The sequence below is a fragment of the Cebidichthys violaceus genome, unplaced genomic scaffold, assembly GCF_023349555.1.
Source record: "Cebidichthys violaceus isolate CVI_PGR_0920_01 unplaced genomic scaffold, fCebVio1.0.p SCAF_49, whole genome shotgun sequence".
In the NCBI taxonomy this organism is placed as follows: Eukaryota; Metazoa; Chordata; class Actinopteri; order Perciformes; family Stichaeidae; genus Cebidichthys; species Cebidichthys violaceus.
In genome coordinates this window covers 772,130-795,262 of record NW_027176694.1, presented here as the reverse complement: position 1 = coordinate 795,262, position 23,133 = coordinate 772,130, and the positions used below count along the sequence as shown (strand labels likewise).

The 23,133-nt window shown below is 44.3% G+C and overlaps 1 protein-coding gene across 1 annotated transcript in view; it reads left to right on the top strand.

Annotated features, from left to right (window-relative positions):
* bckdhb (branched chain keto acid dehydrogenase E1 subunit beta) overlaps positions 1-23,133 on the top strand; it is a 46,877-nt gene that overhangs the window by 8,178 nt on the left and 15,566 nt on the right. Inside the window, exons 6-8 of the mRNA XM_068730067.1 lie at positions 1,317-1,425; positions 4,947-5,044; positions 6,631-6,741. Coding sequence (XP_068586168.1) covers positions 1,317-1,425; positions 4,947-5,044; positions 6,631-6,741 — 318 coding nt within the window. The remainder of the gene's footprint in view (positions 1-1,316; positions 1,426-4,946; positions 5,045-6,630; positions 6,742-23,133) is intronic.

Below are 23,133 nucleotides of genomic sequence, written 5' to 3'. Positions count from 1 at the left end.
GAGTAAAATACAGAACGGGGCGAAATAAGTACGATCAATTCTAATTATATTGAACGTCGGTGTTCCAACAAGTAAAAACACGAGAAGAATGTCTTCAAGCTGAAACAACAAGTTCCTGGTTTCTCATTCTTGTTCACATATTGTTGGCACACAAAGAGGAAAGCTGCTGAGCGTTCGGAAAAAGTGCTTCTTTTTAAGTCCCCTGCAACATCATTATCATCCACAAAAGACATTTTGAACCGTAGAATCAGTTTTCACTACAGTTCCTCGTTAGTGCTGTCCACTCAACCGTTCATCCCCTGCAAAACTCCTCCAGACTCAAATACTGGAAGCGTGACAGGGTGTTGTTAATTGCTATTAACAAAACCTTGAAAGAATATTTTGGAAACGCCCCACGGCAACTTCCAGGTTCAACATATCTTATCTGGAGACGACCTGTCGTGTTTGTTTTCATTTGCCAATGGAAGCTCAGCTGATTTCTGCGCCAACTAAAGCTAAGTCAAAACTAGAGGAAGAGCAAAAAACGATATTTAGAAAGGGATCACCCGGGGACAACGGGGTTGTGCACCATTGTACTGGCAGCTGGAGAAAAAGAGCTGTCCAGTCACTTAAATATAGTTGTATCTTAACTTCACACTCGCCGCTAAACACACCCGTAAGAGAGCCTGCTGCTTTGATTCTGTGCGAGAACAATAACTCACTCACACACAGACATCATAACTTCTCATAGAGGTTTGATGCAGGATACGGTTTACTCTGCTGTTTCTCTGAGATGTGCTCCAAGTAAACAAGTTTGAATGTCAAGATATAAATTCCCTTCCTGCTTTTAAAAAAAAAAAAAAAGGGAAAACTAAGCATACATATAATCATCATCAGAGTATCTCGCTCGCCACAGAGCGGGAATGACTGTATGGTTTACAGCTCCAGTTCATCCACTGTGAGTAACCACCACCGAGAGCAATAAACATGTTGTCTGGCAGCAAATGTCAGGCTGATAAATGTTAATATTTGGGCAAACAATCGGCTCTGTTCGCTCCGTCTGGGAGTCGGTCCCACCACACAGTCTGACGGGCTTGATGCAGCTTTGGACCAGTGTTGTCCCCGATAGCCCGAATATACCATTAAGAGACTTAATATCTGACACGTTGATGTGAAGAGTTTAGTCTTAGTCCACTCTGTACATGAAGCAGTTCTTCCTCTGGAGCCCTTCTACGTTACAACATCCGAGTTGGTTATTTTTCACACATAGCAGTGTAACTGAGATTGTTTTTACATCGTTACTGGGTCTAATACAGTGTGTCTCGTGTGTCCCTCAGGTTGTAATACCTCGTAGTCCAGTGCAGGCCAAGGGACTGCTCCTCTCCTGCATCGCTGACCAGAACCCCTGCATATTCTTTGAGCCCAAGATCCTGTACAGAGCGGCAGGTAAGCTTCACCTGCGAATTAGATGATTTTAATCAGCAGATCTGTAAAACTGAGTCTCTCCGCAAACAATCGCCTAAAAGCACCGCTCTAAATCCGGTGTTTACCAGAGATGTGCTCACGGCTTCCTCGGAAAGCCATCGCGACCTCGCTGGACTTCGATCCGTTTGCGCAGAAACCCCTTATTGAAATGTTCGCCCCCCCCCCCCCCCCCCCTTGCGAGGCAGGAAACCAATCAATATGCCTGACTGCAAACAATGCGAGTTACATCAGCGGGACCACGAGTGCGAAGCAGGCGCTCTCAATGGGCTGTGAAGTGTTGACGGTGCCCAGCTGAATCCTCACTCTCTGCGGAGGGAACGTCAGCGTTGAGGCCAGCATGGCTCTGGGCAGGCTGCCTGGCGAAAACGGTGTCCAGCAAAGTGGTAATAAACTCTTTAACGGTCGTCGGCAGCTGTTGCAAAACAGCGCTGCCTTGGCTACAAGATGTTAATTTGGTATGTATGATTAAGACAGCGTTGGAGGCTCCTAGATGATGACCGAGTCTGTTGCGGTAATGAAAGACAGAACTAGAACAGATTGGTACTACCAGCCTCCAAGCAGAAATATCAGTTTTCACAAGTTTTGCTAGTTTTCCCGCTTTCATAAAAGCCAGATGAGATTGGGGAATATTGCAGCCAACTGCTGCGATTGTTTCAATTATGGCACGAGGTTGGTGATCATTGTCCAAAACATTTCTCATGTCACAGTGCAATCGGATATTAAAACCACTCCTCGGCTCAAAGGGAGTGACTCCAATCATCGCGTCTCCTTAATTTTCAGGGGGTTTTTTTGTTGGTTTTTTTTAATCAAAAAGCAACATGATGTATAACTTTTAAGGCCCAATTATTGCTGTTGCAGCTTTCCCGAGAAGCGCTGATCCAAACGACTTCACACTCGACACTGAGCTTCCTTGGGTCCTCGGCAACACACGGGCCAAGTTTAAAGTCGATCGGATGAACGGTTGTCGAGAAAATCACTAACAAACATGTCCCGTAGATCTTAGGTCCATCTGGCGTTCAGAATGTACTGTAGTGAGCGGCGGAGAGCAGCCATTAGGAAGAGTAACAGTGATCAGAGCCCTCTCTCTCTCTCTCTCTCTCTCTCTCAATACACTACACAGTGTACATAAAGCATCTCCGTAATACTAAGTATGTACTTCCTTGTGTCCTCTGCAATACATCCGCCAAGTGTGAAGTCGATCGGATGAACAGTTGTCGAGAAAAGGCCGGACATAACGACAGAGACTCCTTCCACTGTAGTCGGATGTGTTCGTACTCCAGAGAAGCTCGATGAAGACCGGATCGTTTAACAGAGATAATAAGTTGCGATAGCCTTCATTTTTTTTTTTCTTTTTCTTTTACTTTCTGGCTCCCCGTCCCCTCAAAGGTCAGCACCGTTTAGACAGCTTGCTGTGGATCAGTGTTGAACTGGAGGATTTGCTTTGCACCTGCGAGCAAATACGTATTGCAGTGAGTTCTTTGGGATCAATTTATTTTGCTGCGAAATTTCTGCAATTTAAATTCCTGTGTGGCCTTTAGATTTATAGACTAATAGTTACATGGTAATAGTAGAAAAAAAGGCACGACATCATCTGTTACGAAACACAAAGTGTAGCAGTAGAATATATGAGGAAACATAAAGGCAGACGCTCGATGTCTTTAATACCTCACAGCTGCGGTGGACTAATAGACTTTGACTAATCTGTCAAAGCCGTGTATGATTCAGAGACTGGAGGAAAAAAAAGAAAAGAAAAAGAATGAGCTGTCGTTTGATTGGTCCATTTGTGAAAATGCACAGCACGGTGTCCGAGCGAGTCACTGGGCACGATAATACGACACAAGAGCGATGCCTTGTGCCGATGTGGTTCAACGAGGCAGCAGAGAGCAGGTGTGAGTCCTTGGCAGTGTTTTTGTTCGTATTGGCGCTCGGTTGATGTGGATCTTGTTTTATTTGCCCCTCGGGAAGCGATGAGATAGCACATGAGTAATATGCTGTATGTAAGAGAGGGGCTTGCCTGCCAGGTTATTCCTTCCAGCGTAGAATGAACATATCACTTAATGCTTAACATGTGGTTAAAGGTTTTTTTATGTTTTGAAAGCTGTGTGACAAATCACTCATCCGTCTGACACAGGGGGGGCTTAGTGCTGGTAGCGTTTCAGGAGTTACTTTGGTTTCCTTGTGGGGCAGAGCGAGCCAGGTCCACATGCCTGTAATGATCTCTGCCTGGATTATGAAGTCATGCTCTTAATTGCAGCGGCCTCTCTCTTTTCCCGTGCAGAAGAGGATAAAAAAAAAAACACACACACACACATTTGTCTCGTCAAGGCCACTCTGTTTTAGCAGGGCCTGAGGTTCCACTTATTAAACCGTAACCTAGTTTTCATGATTCAATTTTGACGTTTCTGCAAAATGCTATTATTCCACTCCGAGGGCCTATTTTCTGTCTCGTCTGGACGCTTAAATACAGGAGTTGCGTATGATTCACGCGAACCCCCTTTATGTTGTTTTAATACAGTCGTCCGCACGGGCAATTTTTCTTTCCTCTTCTGAAGTCATTCGAGGTTTCCAGAAAGGTCTCAAACCCAGCGTCTCCCCAGAGCAAAACGACTCCGCTTGATTGTAAATTGGACTTCATGCGTTGCCGTGTAGGAATGCTTTCAGCAGTTCGGCTCGAAGTCCTCTCACACTTGAAGATCCCGTGCGCTGCGTGTTTTGCAAGCCAAAGCCGTAATGGTGAATGAGATTCAAAGATGGTTTTAAAATGCTTTAGTGATAATATGTTGTCTTGGCACCGTGAACGGCGCTAATGAGCTGCATGTTTAGAAGCGATGGCAGTTTGAGTTTACGATAAGTTTTTGCATTGTAATCATTTCCATAACCGTGCTTCAGTTTTCCAAGACATTATTATTGACTATTATTGAAACCGTAGACTTACATGCACTTTGTCTTGGACTCCGGATCAAAGAGAGGCTGGCTGCGAGGCCCCCCCTTTTTGGACCGAGGCCCCGTTTATGTGGCCGCTTCTCTGATTGATATCCCGTCCCACCGATGTTTTGTTGTCAGGATTAATCAGGGTTAGGGGCTCGCAGCTGGCAGAAGACACCGTTGGGTCATGCATCAGATTGTGCCGATAAAAGCACACCATGTCTTTCTGGTGAGGGACGAGGTCCTGGAAAAAGCACGAGAAAGCATTTGTAATAAGCCAGATCCAGTGTTCTAGAGTGGGAATTGTGTTCTTTGGTGAAATGACAGACCGTCGGTTTGTCATCTAGTCTATCATTTAGGATCCGGTCAGCATGAAAACCGCCGGGGTGCATAGTGTTCAGAATCGACCTCGGTTTAGTTTTGCGTGTGAGCTTGCATGTAATGTGTTTGCACGTAAAGCGCTGATGGAATACTAATCTGTCATTGAATATGTGTGTGTGTGTGTGTGTGTGTGTGTGTGTGTGTGTGTGTGTGTGTGTGTGTGTGTGTTTCCTCAGTGGAGCAGGTTCCCGTGGAGGCCTACACCATCCCTCTCTCGCAGGCCGAGGTCCTACAGGAAGGAAGTGATGTCACTCTGGTTGCCTGGGGGACACAGGTAGGCGTTCTTGCGTATTACATTGTCATCTATCTTTGGATCATTTTCCATGGCCACAGGAAGAAAAAAAAAAAAGGAGCCTCATCTCCGCTAAATGCCGTTTAAAGCCACAGAGGCGAGCGGTGGATTAACTTTAAGTCCACCAGAAGCCCCCTCTGTCTCAGCCGGCGGTCTTCGGCCGTATCTGCCCAGACATCTCCACATCATCAAGGCTGTTCTCGTCTCTCTTTTGTGCGTCAGCGCCGCATGTCCGCCGCACACTTTCCATTGTCGCCCTCCTTTTCATCCGAGAGGTTCTATTTTCTGCAGCTCTGTATCAAGCGGCCTGTAACTCAGCAGGTGTCCTCCCCGACTTTGATTGAACCCGGCCACTTTAACAGGCTTATCCAGGCCGTAATGTACCCGGAACACGGGAGGGGGGTCGGAGGGCATTGAAGGAAAAGGTCTCCATCAAAGCCAGCATTATCGTTGAAGGGTGCACTGAGAAGAACGGGGATCCAGTGAAGTAGTGGTATTTTTTGAAATACCACTCTTCTCTCCTTTCACCTCATTAACCCCCCCCCCCCCCCCCCCCCCCCTCCTGTCTGTCTGTCTGTCTGTCAGGCCTTTGCGGACGAGAGTAAAGAAAACAACTTTTACAAGTCGGAGTGAAAGCTTCAGTTGCCAATCCGCAACTTCTGATCACCCAGAAAGAGGAAGTTATTCCCCGTAGTCTTAACAGTCCCTCTCCCTCTCTATCAGCTGGAAATAACGTAATGGCACCATTCCATCATTAAACTAAACCAATAAAGTTATTGAGCTTATTTCAGTGCCTGTATCTTTCACACTGGCTTGACCGTTGAGTGTTGACGCTCTAGTTGTGATGATTCAGATTGATCACAGTGATCGTTATTTAGAAGCTACAATGATGCCTGCCATGAACTCAAGTACTTTACTAAACAAATGATGAATTAATGGGAATAACTTGCATTCCATGTTTTTAACTTTTAGTTCATTCGGCTGTGATCTGAAAGAGGCTCTGCGATCCTTAACAGCAATTATAATAATGAAACGATGCTTTATCGTTATTATTTTTGTTCTCGCTGCGTACCAGCGGAGCATTTCAAAAAGTAGCTAATGTGACTGTTACGTCACAAAATACCAGTTTGTTTTAATATCCTTTTTTTACATTCAAACTTATTATTGCTCTATTTAATTATTGATTTATCTATTTGTTATGCACACACGCTAATATCTTTATGTGTAATGCAGTGCCAATACTTTACCGTGGATATAGTTGGAGCAATTCTACAGCAGTTCTGCATGTCTTTGATTGTCCAACTACATAATTGCTTGTTTGCTTTTTTTTTGGGGGGTGGATTTTGCAACAGCATCTCGAGTAGACCGCTTGGGTTCTAATAAATATCGCAGCATCTGGAGGTAATCAATCCCACTAGATATGTTAGTGCCTATTGGAATTGAAACGCGTATAATGCACAATAGCTGTTGGACTGTTTATGTGGCAGCAGGCATGACATCCTTGATAAATTGCAAGCCGCGTCAGCTCATTAGATTCAGAGGTGTTCTTTTTCTTTTCTTCCATTTAGATCCACGTGATGAGGGAGGTGGCCAACATGGCTCAAGAGAAACTGGGAGTGTCTTGTGAGCTCATCGACCTACAGACCATCCTGCCCTGGGATGTTGAAACGGTCTGTAAGGTAAGAAAAGCACGCATGCGATCACAAACACCGGAGAGCACCAGCAAAGGCTAATCCACAAAGACTCATTCTCGTTTCATTTTTGTGGCATTTCTTACCACTGTTCTCCATCACCCTCCTACCGTAGATGTGTTTTGTCGTGGTACAGAGGCAGGACTCCGTGGTTCTCTTTGGTGCTTGAAACTGGATTCCTTCCGCTGTTGGCAAGACTTGACTACTAGTTTATGTTGCCTCAGCTTAATGGCACTCACCAAAACAACATATTTAACTTGGGAGGGCTTTGAGATGCGTTCCAGTGGATAGTCCTTATTTATTATTGTTAGGGGGGAAAAGGAGCACAATGCAAGGCAGTTTAAAGAATAGTGGCATCTTTTCTGGTCACCATTGGCGAGTGTCAGAAGACCAAAACAGCAGGAGAGAGTCTGAAGTTTTGAAAACCAAAGTCGTATCTACATCCTCTTAGAACACTGCTTTTTTTTTTTTTTTCTTCCCCCAACGGTCCTTGAACGTGTCACGTTCTGTCAAGCAATACGTTTCCATTTAACAAATGCATCGTCCGATTTTCACGCTCCTCTGGTGAAACCTACAATGTTTTCGGTGAGCGCCGCGCTGCTACCGGCTGCTACCGGCTGCTACCGGCTGCTACCGGCTGCTACCGGCTGCGGAGCAAACCTTCTAACCAACAGTTAGAGCGCAGGGTGAAGCTGCGGTAGCAGAGTAGTAATTTAAGAGGGACTCAATTGGAACGGATGGCGGAGACTGTAGTGTTGCGCTGCCGCTGAAGGATTTGCAACTCAAAGTGAGCAGTAGTCAGTTACACATTGTTTGCTCAAAGAGGAGACTTGAAGTGAATGTGGTGATTTTAGTTTTTTGTTTTTTTTTTGTTCCCCATTAAAACCACTGCCATGAAATTGAATAGAGTGTTTATGTGCTGCTCAGTGGGCCTAATGCCAGGCCTGCCACCTCGGGCTTGTCAACAACATCTCTCCTTGTCATTTCCTCCAACCAAATGCCCTCTTTCCATGTCAAACCCATAAACCAGTTTCTCCACAACCCTGCTACACACACACACACACACACACACACACACACACACACACACACACACACACACACACACACACACACACACACACACATATATGCACTCACTCGCATCCTGTGCCCTCTTTTGTTTTTGGCAGCTAAGTCACTGTTGCATTACACCGATACGCCGGTATCCCTACAGTATTCTTATTTTTTTGTCCCCCGTTGAGACCCCCCTTTTTTTTCCCCGGCACGTTCTGCCGGGCCGAGCAGAGAACGAGCCGCTTTCATCAAGCTATTATCAAATCTCAGCGAAGGCACCATTTAATTCTAGGCTGAATCATGGATGGTTCTCATCACCCCCAGCTAATGCACAGGAATACACATTAAGGGCCTTATCTTTTAATTGATCTGAAGTGTGTCGACAAATAATCCGGACGAGCATTAGTCAGAATGAAAACCAACGTGAACGCTCAGTGCTGTCAATGCAAAGAAAGGTGTCTGAAGATAACCTCCGGTGTCCAAAGGTAGACAGGTCTGCCGTTGTTCATTTGCAGCGCTCGGCATGAACTTCGCCTGACACCTCTTGAGAATGAATCCACGCGGGTTACAGATGCTCTTTGACGCGCATAAGAAGGGTTTGTTTTTGTGCTTCATGTTTAGCCTGTTTACAATACAATGGAATGAGTTGGATCGGACACAATTGGTCCATTGATTGCCTTGTCAATGAACAGAAACGTAATTGCAGAAGAATTTGTGAAATGACCTTCAATTTTGTGTGAATTATTTCTCACACATAAATGTCTTCCAGCTGTGAATCGGCTTAATTTCTCTGTATATTTTAAAATTGAATATCTTCTTGTTTTGGACTGTTAGTTGGACTCGGCCCCGGGAAATTGTGATGGGTATTTGTTTCTTTTTTTTTTCATGAATTTCTGACAAATTATAGACCAAAAAAAATGAATCGATCAATGGGGGAAATAATAATAATGAATAATTGTTCGCTGCAGCCCTAGAATGAGTGCAATCTGCTTCGTTCATACAGTGTATTTCTTATGTATACTTACTTAAAAATGTACCACACTGATTTATATTCTGTCATTTAAAAAAAAAATATTGTTAATGTATTCAAGGATATACTCCAAATGGACATTAGTTGCAAGAATCGCAGCCGTGTGTGTGTGTGTGTGTGTGTGTGTGTGTGTGTGTGTGTGTGTGTGTGTGTGTGTGTGTGTGTGTGTGTGTGTGTGTGTGTGTGTGTGTGTGTGTGTGTGTGTGTGTGTGTGTCTGTCCTCAGTGACCCTTCACAGTGGTGCCCTAACTACTGGGTGCTGCTGCTGCTCTGGGCTGGCATCTGGTTGGTTCTGTGGCTGCAGCTTTGCTGATGCTCAGACATTTTAGAGCTTTGTCATACAGCAACCCACCCATGCAGATACACTGCTTTAGGTGGAATAAGCTATATGCAGCACCATATTTCCCTTACAGTCAATTTATTGCACAGTCTGATGGTAGTTCATTGATCTTTTACTCGTACCCACTCCTTGACGTTGAACATTTTTGACACTTTCTGTTTTTTGATTGACTGATCTCATCAGTCCTACAGAGTTTGTGTGTCAGGATCAGTGTTGAGCATGTATGACTTTTAATATTTCTTGGGACATGTTGTAGCTCAATATGGGCCATGTTTTATCTTTTTACCTTTGCCTCTTTGGCTTTGTAAGTAAGGAGTTTGTGGAGGCTTTTGTAAAGGTTGCTATCTTCTGATGAATACATTTTTAGTGCGATCCTGAGCCGTAGAACGGGAGTAGCCGAAACATTGCGTCAACTTCTTAATTCAAAAGATTGGACACCTGGTGTCAAGCTTTTACCGGCAAGCACACGTCCCTGTAGAGCTGGCCTTTTTTCTTTTTCTTTTTTTTTTTTGGCGCTTATTAACCGTCCGTCAGATGCGGTGAGTGTGCAGACAGTGAGATAGGCCACAGACACGCATCCGGCCGCTGGCAGCCAATTAAAATTCCATGCGAGTCACATTTTACCTTGTGCGTCTTTCAGTCAGGGATGCGTGTGCATGTGTGATGAGCTGGTTTCTATGTCGCCGGCGTGTTGTTGTTGTTGTTTGAGCGTGGTTCATGTATCGCGTGAATGAAGAACGATGAGTCGTTCAGCATGAGGGATCATTAAGGAGCACGCCACCTCTCTGTTTCCTGAGGAATCCATTCAGCCACCAGCTATACTTGGATCTAAATACATCCAACCCTCTGGGTGACGAGGGGGAGTCACGGGCAGAAGTTGCCTGTAAACGTGGAGAAAAAGTGAGTGACTTTTCTTTTGACGCGCCGTCTAGAGCCGAGCGGTCCAGCGAATGTAATAGCTGTTCTTTTTGGGATGAACAAAATGGCTGGTTTACCTCTGCCAGACCAATGGCTCAGATGATATGCAGTGGAAAGTCTCCCTGTGTAAAGATGCTCTCGGGCGCACATGGCTGCACAAGAGCTTTTTGATTCCTCACAGAGTGGTCTGCTTCACTCACTGTTGGTTCATGGCTTTTATTGTTGTTCAGATGCCTGGTGAGCCAACGTTTCCGTCCGTCAGATTTCTAGCAGTTGGCCAGTCAGCAGTATAAAAACATCTCTCATTACTGTATTAGTCCATCGCTGCTGATTCAGCCTCATTCTCAGGTTTTCCAGATTCCAGATCGGGTTAGTGAAGTATCGGTGGCTCACCGGGGCCGGTCCGCAATACAGTCATCGGTTCCTTAACGGCGACTCCCTCTGCGCCACACACAGGACCCACTGGGCAGCGGCTCGTGGACCTCGACAAAAATAAAGAATAAAAAGCTTCTTATTTTCCCGTCGGTGGTTCTCAACCGTCTGTAACTTCTCGACTATGTTCCAGCTGTAGCACATCTGTCCTGCTAAACATCGCCCCTTCAAAGACAAACCCACTAGCGTCTGTTGGCTGATGTAGCCAAGTCGAAGTTGCAATACTGGGGAAAGCCCCACAGAAGGCTCAATACAACCAATGCCAAAATCTTTCATTCTTTGATTTCACCAGAGGCTTGTGGAGGAGTTGGATTGTTTCCCAACTTAGTCATTTTTTTTCAAAAAGTCATGTTCGAACAAATTGTAACTAATGCGTTAATCGTTCAGACCAATTTGAATGAAACCCATGTAGCTTATTCTGACAATGGGTCCCGAGGATGAGCGTGGAAAAGTAGGCGGGTCTATTGAGAAGTACAGTTAACGTCGCTCCACTCATCTCCGTTGCCTCACCTTTTTTGGCAGCCGCCGGGCGAGTAATCAGATTTGTTGTTTTCGTTGAGCGAGCAAGCTGCTCCGTATAAAGTGGGCAGACAGCCTCGTCTGTGTTTGCTGTCTGCGGCGTAGAACCCAAAATGCTTTCTCACACTGCTTCTCAGTTGTTTTGGTGTCGCGATTATCCGACCGGCATGGCATTCCTTGCTAGTTTCCTCTATTTTATTTACTCTCTTAGGTCAACCGATAGTTCATGCAATATGTCCAGCTGAGCATTTGAAGAACGCCCTTTTGATATTAAAGCAAAAGATAAATAAATAATAATAATTCACAACTCATACATCACCATTTGTACAAATGCATTGTCATATTTTGACATGTCTTGATGACATTCACTCAACTTAGCGTTTTAGAATGGAAATGTGTTTTTGGTTGCTTTTGGCCTACTTCACCAGCGCTCTCCAGTAGATGGCGGTAATGCAACATGTATGGATGCCAACTGCTGTTAAAAACTTAAAAAACTTTATTTACAGGGCTGCCAACTTTTCAATTTATTTGGAGCGAGATCCGGTATGAGTAGGTCCTTCTGGTTCCCACGGCAGGAGTCGAGGTCGTCACTCCTCGACCCCTGGGAGTTTAGTTTCAAAGGCTCACCAAGCAAATTCTCAATGATCATGGTCAATGATGAATAAGCCATCGTAACCTCGTTAACTTAAGAGGTTGTTACCGGCAATGGAGAATCATCAGCTAAGTTACGTTTTTTTAGTAAAATGTGTGTATATGCTAACGTGCTGAATTCTGTTTGGTGCGTCGCGATGCTTTCCCGTCATTACTGTTTCACTAATTCTATTTGATGAAATGGATTTATGACGCACGCTGATTGCTGCACGAACAGAAACTTTAATTTGCAGACAGGAAGTAGTTATGTAATTTGTTAAATTTACCAAATTGTTGTGACGGCAACATTAACATTTACAACATGGTAATGCTGTGTTTTAACCATGGCATGGCATTAATACCAGCCAAGCAGAATACATTTATTTATTAATAATTAGCTGTAATATTAAGTTTCAGATCTGTCATCTGTTCACTCAAACCATGAATGCCCGTGCATGTAAGCTGTTGCATGTACGTATCCAGCCATAGCTACTGTCAAGCTATCGGTTATACGTTTTTTTCCTCTGCGCCATCACGTGTGTGTGTGTGTGTGTGTGTGTGTGTGTGTGTGTGTGTGTGTGTGTGTGTGTGTGTGTGTGTGTGTGTGTGTGTGTGTGTGTGTGTGTGTGTGTGTGTGTGTGTGCGCAAATGGTAATATACAGCGTAAATAAAGGGCTCAGATATAGATTTTCAGATACAAATCACTCATTTATTTTTGCATCGTGTTTTACAAGTTCCATAACTTGACATTTGTTTGTTTTTAACAGCACAGCTCTCTGCTGGACTGCATGACAAAGGGCATTACAGTTGTGATATTACATTTTTTCCCCCATGTTCAAATGAAAGTTGTAATATCAAATGTACGGTGACAACCCTAATCCCTGTTTCTCAACGTTTTGCAGTGCTGAGAGTGAGCTATAAACTCTGCATGTGTGCAGTATTGTACAACCACCTTACAATAGAGTCGAAAGAGTACTTGTGTTTCTTCTTTTTCTTACTTTGATGCATTCAAAGGGTCAACTTTACGTCTCTAAAAGGTCACTGCACCAGATGCAGTGAGCCCAGAGTCTGTTACTGTAAGGAGTGGTACAAAAAACATCTGGTTTTATAGCCTCTGTTGTGTTGGTATCTCTTAGTTACTCGATGAGCACAAAGCTCGGCCCGTTTTTTTTTTCTTCCTCTTCTTTATTACCTCTGCCTTTCACTCTCAGCGTTACTCATCCCTCAGATTGTTGTTCACGTTGAACCACAGAAAGTCGGAGCATGTCCTCTGAGCAAGTCCGTGCGAGCCTGCGAGTGTGCAAGTCCCATCTGCGCCCATAAAATCATAATCCATCAAAAAAAAAAAAAAAAAAAATCCACCTTAAGTATTAAACACTGTTCCCCTGCAGACTTGAAAGGTGGATGGTGAACACTGTAGTTTGTATCCCTGCACCACATCACAGCCATCATGTGGTAAGCAAACAAAAACCTCACCAAGCCAAACAATGGCTGCTTTGCTTGGGACTTGCAGCTATTGTTAAAAACCTGTCAAGATGAATGTCACGTCAAAGCAGTTTCTGAAGTCGTTTAAAATCGTGCCGCAGTGCGTTTCATTAAATGTTTGGCGGTGGGACATCTCGATTCGCTCAGATGTATATTTTGGAGCAGTTCTCACGCTATTCTATCAGGACTCGAGCTGGCCTGCTGGGTCCCTGGTGCGCCTGGTAACGGTCCTCCAGCTCACGGTCTTCTCTTAACCGTCTGTGAAGCCCCCCCCCCCCCCTCGATAGATGTGTCTCCTGGCCTCCTGCGCTCCAGCTGAAGTCTCGTTGTGATTGCAGCGCTGCCTCGCCGTGATGCAATTTGGCCGAACCTGTTCAACCCTTTTTTAAAAAAAAAAAAAAAACACACACATGCAGAAGGGAGTCGCCTAAGGACTAGAAGTGCACCAATATGTCAAGTCTTACAGCATAATAAGAACCACGTCTGTCTAAGCCAGAAACAAAGGCAGAGTTTAGTGGATGCGGGGGTGGTAGTGGGGAGTGTGCAGCATCTGTTCTGATTCTTGAAAGTGGCGCAGGTTGCAGTGTCTGCATGTTCTGAGTGCCGTGGAGTCAGTTGACTCACTGTACAGATAAGACCTCCTTATCAAGGCCCACGCTCACCCCTCTCACTTTCTCGTAATGGGTTCAAGCCGTAATGTGTGTCCCGAGCCCAAAATGGCCCGGTGAGTAGAGTGTTCTGGAAGCAGACGGGAGTCGGGGCGGGACGCGGAGCGCACCGGACGTGTTTGTTTGTCGTGCGCCGAGGTGGAAACGGGACGCGAAAGCAAACGGAGCCAGGCAGCCGCCAGCGACTTGTGCTCAATGTCAAGTTCAACCTGTTGTTTTAGTCCTGACGGCTGTGGTTGTTATTCTTTTAATACCACCTACCATAATTATATGGGGGGAATAATCTGTCACACGAGGTTGCCATTGAGAGATTTTAGCAGAGCAGTGCCCCATGGGCCGACGGAAAATATTCCAAAAATTGCTACCAAACCACAGATGGTACATTAGAACACATTTGATTGTCTGTATTTATGCAAAACTGATTCAGGCTTCCTCAGATGGAAACAATCTTTTGATAATGAATAAAAACTTGCTTTTAACATTCAAACCATAATTTAAATATTTATGACCGATAAAGTAGCCTGTCTGTTGCTTTCAGAAGGAAAATCAATAGTGATGAGTTTTACTCTCCGACCTCACTCTTCTCAACCTCGTCTGAATATGTTTTGGAGAATTTGATGTAGTATTAAAATGTTCAAGTGTCGGGAGTTATTGTGGTGAAGTGAGCTTTCAAATTGATGATTAGTTTTCCTTTGGAGAAAGAATCTGCCAGGTTTTTTTTTTTCAGTCCCCCCCCCCCAAATTTTGACACAGGATTTGTCTGGCACATCTGGCAGTAGCGTTTTTTAATAGTAAACATCAAGAGTTCTGCTCTGTTCATAAGAGACCCTGAGCTCCGTTACAGAGTCAATTATGATGGCTACGATTTCACAACTTGAAGCATTTATTTTTTGTCATTTGGTCAAGTGTGATTTTATATATATTTTTATTTTTTTTTAAATTGATTAATAAGCCAGATAATTTTTTTCAAGGACTGGATACTTTCCTTTATCTCACCACTCTGCTTTGACATCTACCTCATAGCAACCTCATTATCCTTGTGCTTTAGCTACAATCATGTTGAATTATGAAAACGTGTGGCGCTTTTCCAATGAAACCAAGGTTTCTGAACGGCCACGTGGAAATTGAACCAATTGAGTCCACTGGCAAATGCTGGTTCAGAGCACACTTCCAGGTTTGCACGTTTGAACGTGGCACAGCAGCTTTTCTTTAAGACGTGACCACACTTGAAAACACAACTTTTGAACTTGTTCGCCGATTGTACTCCACCAGCAGAGATCAATCTCTCCTCGTCGGTGAAGATGCGGCAGTGTCCCATGACATAATCACTCCTCATCCTTGTTTCAGGCACAGCTTCCTGTGACCTTTACATTTCAAACTGAAGAGCATACAGTAGAAATGACTTCCAGTCCTTCTTGCCTCATTTCCCAGTAAGAAAGATGAGCCTTGAGCTTTGTCATTGGCATCATGAACATATTATGGCTTCCAACAGGTGGTCTCCAGATGATGGCCTAGGAGCTGCCTGTTTCTGCTGTGAAGAAGAAGAAGAAGAAGGTTTACACTGAAATCTAGACTAGTGTTATTCAAATAAGAGCAAGGCTACAGCAAAAACGATCTGGACAGTAGCAATGGCAAAGTAAATGAGCTTCAGGGAAATTTGAAGCATTAGTGTCTGATACAAAAAAAAAATTCTTGCAATAATTGCTGAGAATTATATAAATAACAAAATAATTCATTGCTTTAATGTCAATCAAATCAAAGAAAAACAAGTAATGAGGAAATATGAAATGTTTTGAAAATTGTGGATACGTTTTTTTCTTTTCATTTTAGTATTATTTTTAAAGGCACTGTTGGTAATCTTGAGAAACTAGCAAGATTACACTAGATTAAAAAAGTGATCAAACCTAAAATCAAAGTGTTGACAACTCTTTTCCAATGAAAGCTTGCAATGCTTGCTCCTAAAGTTGCTAAATCTAGCAAGACAGGTAGACAGGCAGGTAGACGGACAGGTAGGTAGACGGACAGGTAGGTAGACGGGCAGGTAGACGGACAGGTAGGTAGACGGGCAGGTAGACGGACAGACAGGTAGACGGACAGACAGGTAGACGGACGGGCAGGTAGACGGGCAGGTAGACGGGCAGGTAGACGGGCAGGTAGACGGGCAGGTAGACGGGCAGGTAGACAGGCAGGTAGACGGGCAGGTAGACGGACAGGCAGGTAGACTGACAGACAGGTAGACGGGCAGGTAAACGGGCAGGTAGACGGACAGGCAGGTAGACTGACAGACAGGTAGACGGGCAGGTAGACGGGCAGGCAGGTAGACGGGCAGGTAGACGAACAGGCAGGTGGACGGGCAGGTGGATGGGCAGGTAGACAGGCAGGTAGACGGGCAGGTAGACGGACAGACAGGTAGACGGGCAGGTAGACGGGCAGGTAGACGGACAGGCAGGTAGACGGACAGACAGGTAGACGGGCAGGTAGACGGACAGGTAGACGGACGGGCAGGTAGACGGACAGGTAGACGGACGGGCAGGTAGACGGACAGGTAGACGGACGGGCAGGTAGACGGACAGGTAGACGGACAGACAGGTAGACGGGCAGGTAGACGGGCAGGTAGACGGACAGGTAGACGGACGGGCAGGTAGACGGACAGGTAGACGGACGGGCAGGTAGACGGACAGGTAGACGGACAGACAGGTAGACGGGCAGGTAGACGGGCAGGTAGACGGGCAGGTAGACGGACAGGTAGACGGACGGGCAGGTAGACGGGCAGGTAGTCGGGCAGGTAGACGAACAGGCAGGTGGACAGGCAGGTGGATGGGCAGGTAGACGGGCAAGTAGACAGACGGGCAGGTAGACGGGCAGGTAGACGGGCAGGTAGACGGGCAGGTAGACGGACAGGCAGGTAGACTGACAGGCAGGTAGACAGGCAGGTAGACGGGCAGGTAGACGGACAGGTAGACGGACGGGCAGGTAGACGGGCAGGTAGGCGGACAGACAGGTATTCCGTCCAGTCATTATTTGAATTATTTAAATTGATTTATTGATTGCTATCAGGATGTAATGACAATTTCAACAAAAATATCAAAATCTATTTTTGAAAAAGATTACCCACCCTGCCTTTAATGTTGCATCTGAAGCTATATGAAAAAAAACAATAACACAATTCACTATTTTTGCTGCTTTGTTCTCATCTTACGTTAGTAAGTTTAGTTTTAAGCTTTGTCAGGCCGACTGCACACAACACGCCTCCCAACAAGCTGTTGTAACAACTTAACAGCTCCTGCTGTGATAAAGAGTCTGGTAAACTAGATAGCAATAGAGTGCAAGTAGAGAAAGGGTTGGAAATGCTTTTGCCACTCCAAGTTCTAGCGGCACCAATGGCAGCTTGACCAAGTCAGCCGGGTCGAAAAAAAATGAGACTAAGCATAAACACGAGCAGTTACAGGATTCTGTACGAAAAAGGCTTAGTAACAATTTCCATTTTATGTTTTTAATGGTATTAAATAACGTCATGTTTGAAATCCGTTCAAAAGAACACTTTTGGAACATCGTGGTTTGTGTTGGTTAAGTGATAGTTGAGCTCATCTCACAGGACTGTGGAGATACATCGGACAAAGACCCCATTTCCTCTGAGTTACTTCATGCTCCTCCAATAGAGTAACTGCTAGGTACTAAGTAGCCACTCACCGTCTGATTGTCTTAATGCATCTATGGTCCGTCTCCTCTGTCCATCCTATGTTCATTGGTGGTTGACCATAAATGTCTCATACTCCTGCATCTGTGTGCTATGCGTTCTGTGCTTGCATCCTTTGCACACGGCAGGCATACGTAGCACCGCGGCAGACATGTGTAGCAGCATGTCATTTCTTTTTGTTTTGGACCTGTGGTTTTTCAAATTCTTTTGTCAAGCGGTCTTTGATTTATTCGATAGGCGTGATTCAATAGTTCCATACAAGTTCGTCCCAACACAATTCCAGGGCTGGAAAGAAATTATGGATGAGTTGGATGAGTTGGAGAAGCTCTTTTGCCTAGAATGAATAAGATGGTGGTTGTTGTTGTAACAGGACGGGAGGTACTTATCCAGAAAACCCATCTCTGCGGCTCCGCATACTTCTGCGCAGGCTTTTTCCTCAGAGGCATGAATTAGGCATTAGCGTCTAACGACTGTTCTCAAGGTTGGCTATTAGCACGTCAAAAGCTTGCAAATTCAACAGATGAGAGTTCGACATAGAGAACGCTGTAGGTCTGTAGGATGTTGGAAATGGAAAGGAAAAATATTTCTTGAAATGATGGGAACCCCTGCTGTGTGCCAGAGGATCATCCCAGGAAAAACAGACCAGACAGTGGTAGTTTGGTGGGAGAATCCAAAATGGATTTTGTCATGGAATTGTATTGTGCGCCTACATTATATTTAGATTCCCCAGCCTTGATTCGACACCCGGCACGGTGGTGAGCAGACGTTGCCTTTATCGGAGTCTGTGGTCTGCAGCCGGGCCAGGGATGGGCCAGGCAGCCTGCTAGCGATTAGCACACAGACGGTCCGGGCTCCTGCCTGTGTTGCCCTTTTAAGTTGTGGCTACTCTGCCAGTATCTGCTCACTGGCCCACCACAACACTCCTAATATCTTTGGCCCGCTGTCACACACACACACACACACACACACACACACACACACACACACACACACACACACACACACTGGAAACAATCTAAAGCGGAAGAAAATTGGCACAGGAAGAAAGTGGCCAGAGGTTTGGGCCGCACTCCCTGCGTTCTTATTATTGTAGCCCACGACTGTAATTACAATGTTAACACGGCGTTCTTTGGACCAGACCCGCAGGACTTTGTGGAGAGAAGGGAAGAAAACATGGGGCAAGAGAAACCCGGTTAAAGAATGAAGTCATGAAGGGGGGGATTTTGGGGCAAATGGGGGGGGGGGGGGCATATTGGCCAGTCAGTGTGTGAGTGCGTGTGTCATAACTCTGTCATGTGTCGTGCCGCAGCGCAGTGTTTCGATGGTTATATCAGTGGAAAATTACTCATGGTTGTTTTTCTGTGATGGGTCCAGCTCCTCTGTCTGTCTCTGCCGGTGTCGCTGGTGAAAAGTATGGCGTAATGCAACACTGCAAAAAGAATAAAACCTTGACCAGCACTTCAGTTTCCAGTCATTTATCTAGGTTAGATGTGTACATCACCAAGTGGACGATGAAGCCCATTTGTGGTTCACCCCAACGTTTTAAGGTAGAGTAATCTCCCCCTCTGTGTCGCCTCAAATCATCCCCACCCCCCACCCCCTACTTGACTGTCTGCTACTGACTTCTTTTCCATTCTTCCTCCTGGCAGTAGCTCGTGCTCACATTCCACCGCTAGGCACTGGAGATTTCTCAAATTCTTCCCCGTGTCACTCACCGGAGAAATGTGGCCAAGCCCACACCTCCTCCACGCATTGAGAAATCATATCGGCTCACGACGGACCGCTGACAAGTAGGACGCATTGTTAATATTAGCCAGGGTTGTTTTTGTAAGAGACACACTAGCCAGTGATTACCACACATCAGCGCCCTGTGTCACTCATCTCAGGCCTCCCATACAGATCAAACAGATGATATTAATTACCAAACACTGTTGAAAATGGGCTGAAACATCAAAATGAGGCAGAGAAATCACGATGAGGTGATAATGGCCAAACACAATTTTTGGTACCACATGATAATGATAATGATGATGACAATGATAATGATGATGATTTTGATTATGACAGTGGCAGTCGCAGTTTTTGTTATAAATCAATCTCTCTAAAAGCAAAAAACTCACTTTGGATTGGACCGTTTCTTGTTTTTTTTTTTGGGCCAGATCGTCAGTTTTCCACTGCAGAGGACGGGTTAGTTAAGGAGCCTTGGCCGGAGGTGTGGGCAGATTGAGATCATCGAGGTCAGCCTGTAGGCCGATAGCAGGACCGAGTGGAAAAGTCAGTGTCTGAAGTCACGAGGACACGGAGACATCCAAGAGGTCCGCACACATACCAGCGGATAGATCTGTTGCCCAGGGATTCTCCAGGTCCTTTTTATAAATCATGGAGTCTGTTGCCTAACCTGAAACCAAACCAAAAAGTATTAAAGACTTTTATCATTCTTAGGAGTTTTTTATGTTTATCTTTTCACGGCGGCTCTTAAAATGAATGGAAAACACATTTTTGAATGCGTTATGCATTTCTTTTCATGCAATATTTTTGAAATTTTCTATCAAAATTAATCATTGGGAATTGGTAACAATTATTTAAACTCTCAATTCTTTTTTTTTTTTGCTGTAAATTTACGGTGGATTGAAAACGGTATCTTACAGTATTTCATAATACATACTATATAGACATATATGTATACATACATATATATATGTATATATATATATATATATATATATATATATATATATATATATATATGTGTATATGTGTGTGTATATATATATATATGTATATGTGTGTGTATATATATGTATTATGAAATACTGTAAGATACTGTTTTAAATCCACTGTAAATTTACAGCAATTCATTAGTGTATTTTGTAAACACAGTTTTTGGACGTCTTGTTGTAAACCATAGGCCTCCTGGTGAGTGTTTCCCACAGCATCTGGTGACTGACATTTTAGAGCGATTGTTTTTAGGAGATGCCTGTCAACCATTTGTCCTTTTGCAACATTTAACATTTGGAAGGACCAATTGTTTGGATAAGTCTGTTTTCCACAAAGTGGAAGCTAGCCAGCTAGGCTAACTAGCTTCCACTCGGAAAGATGAAGCAATTCAGCCTAGCTTGCAAACATTTGCACTGATTCCCACCAGATGTTACTTTTCGAAGAAAACAAGAGAAAACAAAACAAAGCTCTGCTGGCTGAGCGGGAAAATTGTGTCGAGCCAAAGTATTTGTGCTCTTAAGTGGAGTGTATCATGTCGTAGCACCTACTGCTCTGCAGCTCTTGCATTGTGTTAAATTGTTGTCGGCATTCGTCAGACCAGGGTTTGTCACTTTAGAGTATGAGATCTGTGTGTAATTTCTGCATTCGTAGCCAAGTCCATCACTGGATACGGCTGTGATGAATGCAAATTAGTAGAGAACACTCAACCTTTTGACATACTGTATAAAAAAAATAAAAAAAATAAATTATTCCCAAAAATGCATGGTAAATTAGTTAGACGGCTTTGCAACTGTCACAACAGAATGGATTAGTAGTCACTGTTATAAAAGAGATTAATAGATTTGGGACATGAAATCCTTTTTTCCCCCCTGAAACCTCACTTTGCACAGTATTGATGGCAGCCAGATGATGATCTGTGATGTCCTCATGCTCCTGTAGGAATGCCACAGGCACTGGGACCCATTTATCAAGCTTCCTGTTGTGGAGGTTTGTGTTAGTCTCCATAGCTTCCTCATATTGTGTCTTGTGGTGACTTTTGAGGTGGTTTAATGAAATCGTGGTGTTGTATTTGGATGCTACTGCCACCATAAAGCGCCACTGTATGCTAAGTATTTGCTTTCGATTATTGTTTTTATTCCCATAAAACGTCCTTCTTTTCATTATCCAACACTGTGTTATGAGTGCACAAGCAGGAGACATTCCTTCCTTATCTTCATTTGTACAAGGTCAACAAAGTCATGAGCTGCAAAACCAAAGCAGTTTATGATGGAAAATTGTACAATATGATGTAGGCTCGTCATCGTTGTAGAATTTCTTACACCAATGCAAGTTCTATCTCTTCTGATATCCTCAAGGCAAAGAAAACGGTCTTTGCCTGTAGACTTTCATATTTCAAACAGAAACACAAGTTTCAAACACACAAAAAGGAAAAGTTACCAGAACACAGCCAACCACAGTTTAATATTTCTTAGAAGGTGATTTCTAACAACTGAGACTCCGCAGATCGAATAACCACAAGCACTAACTGTCAACATCGATTAAGTGGCTGATTATTTTCTCAAGCTCTATGAAAGGTAAGGAAACAGTGATTTCTTTCCAACGGTACATGACCCAAAAATATTCAATGAAAAAAAAAACGTGTCAAAGTGAGCGAATCCTCACTTTGGAGAAACTGGAATTTAGAAAACGTCAATTAATTATCTTCGTCTAGTCAAATCAACACTGTCACATGACTTTAGCACAACTTGGCACTATAAGCTCCACGTGGGTCATTTGTACTGTAGGGCTGCGGCAATGAATACTCAGGGACAGAAAAAGAGTTTGTTAAAGTAATATTTTACTCAAGTAAAATGAAAGTATAAACGTTTCTGCATTACATAATACAAAATATTACAAAGCCAAACCAACAGTGAATTCCTTCTCTGTAGATGGCACCCTGAGCATACGACTGATACATTATGAACAGCCTTCCTCTAGAATTATCCAGAAAAGGGTACAAAATCACACAATCAAACAAAAAAACCCGACAGTAGATGTTTATTATTAGTTTGGGGGGGGGGGGGCGTGCAACAAGCAATATAATCTAAAGAAATGAACAGCATAGAAATACCAGCAAAATAGATAAATGATTCACTAAGGCAGCCATCTCAGAGACGTGTAAAGGATATAAACTCAACAGCAGATGCAGCCGACAAAGTCAAAATCAAAAAGTCTTTTTGCAAAATCAAAAAGAGAGACTACAAGTTTTTACTTTGCTTTACAACTTCTTTGCTTATTAATTTGCTCATTGACATTTTTAGCAGAATTAGCATCCTGCCGTATGCTTTTGCACTTTTTGACACGGCCGCCCGAACCTCTGATATTTTCTAGCAACCACCGACGCGTGAGGTCAACTCGCTTATTTCTACTACTATACATGTAGTACAGCCTATATATTTTGCCATATATCAGTTTTATGTATGCAGGGCCACTTGGAGGAGGGCCTCTGGCCCATTGGTGGCCCGCCGGCCTCTAATTCAATAGGCATGGTTTAGACCGTTTTACAGGACCTCTGACAGTAATTGAACGTTTTTTACGACCTTACCGTCCGCTCAAAACATGCAGCGGAGCTGTCACCACGCTGGAGAGTGTGCAGTAGCAGTCGTGCGTCTGTGTGTACACACCGATGCGGCGTGGTCGCAGGGCGTAAAGGTAGAGAGTGCGCGCGTGTGTCGGGGAGTAATTGAGATGAATTGGTTTTAATGGGACTTTATGGGATGTTTGGAGTTATTTCTGTCTGAGGTCTCCTCTGGCGTCCTGGCTCCTCTGGAGGATGGCTTGGCCCTCCGCCTAGCGCCGAGGCTGTTCTACCCTTTCTGCTCTGCTCTGCTCTTTCATCCTTGCACTC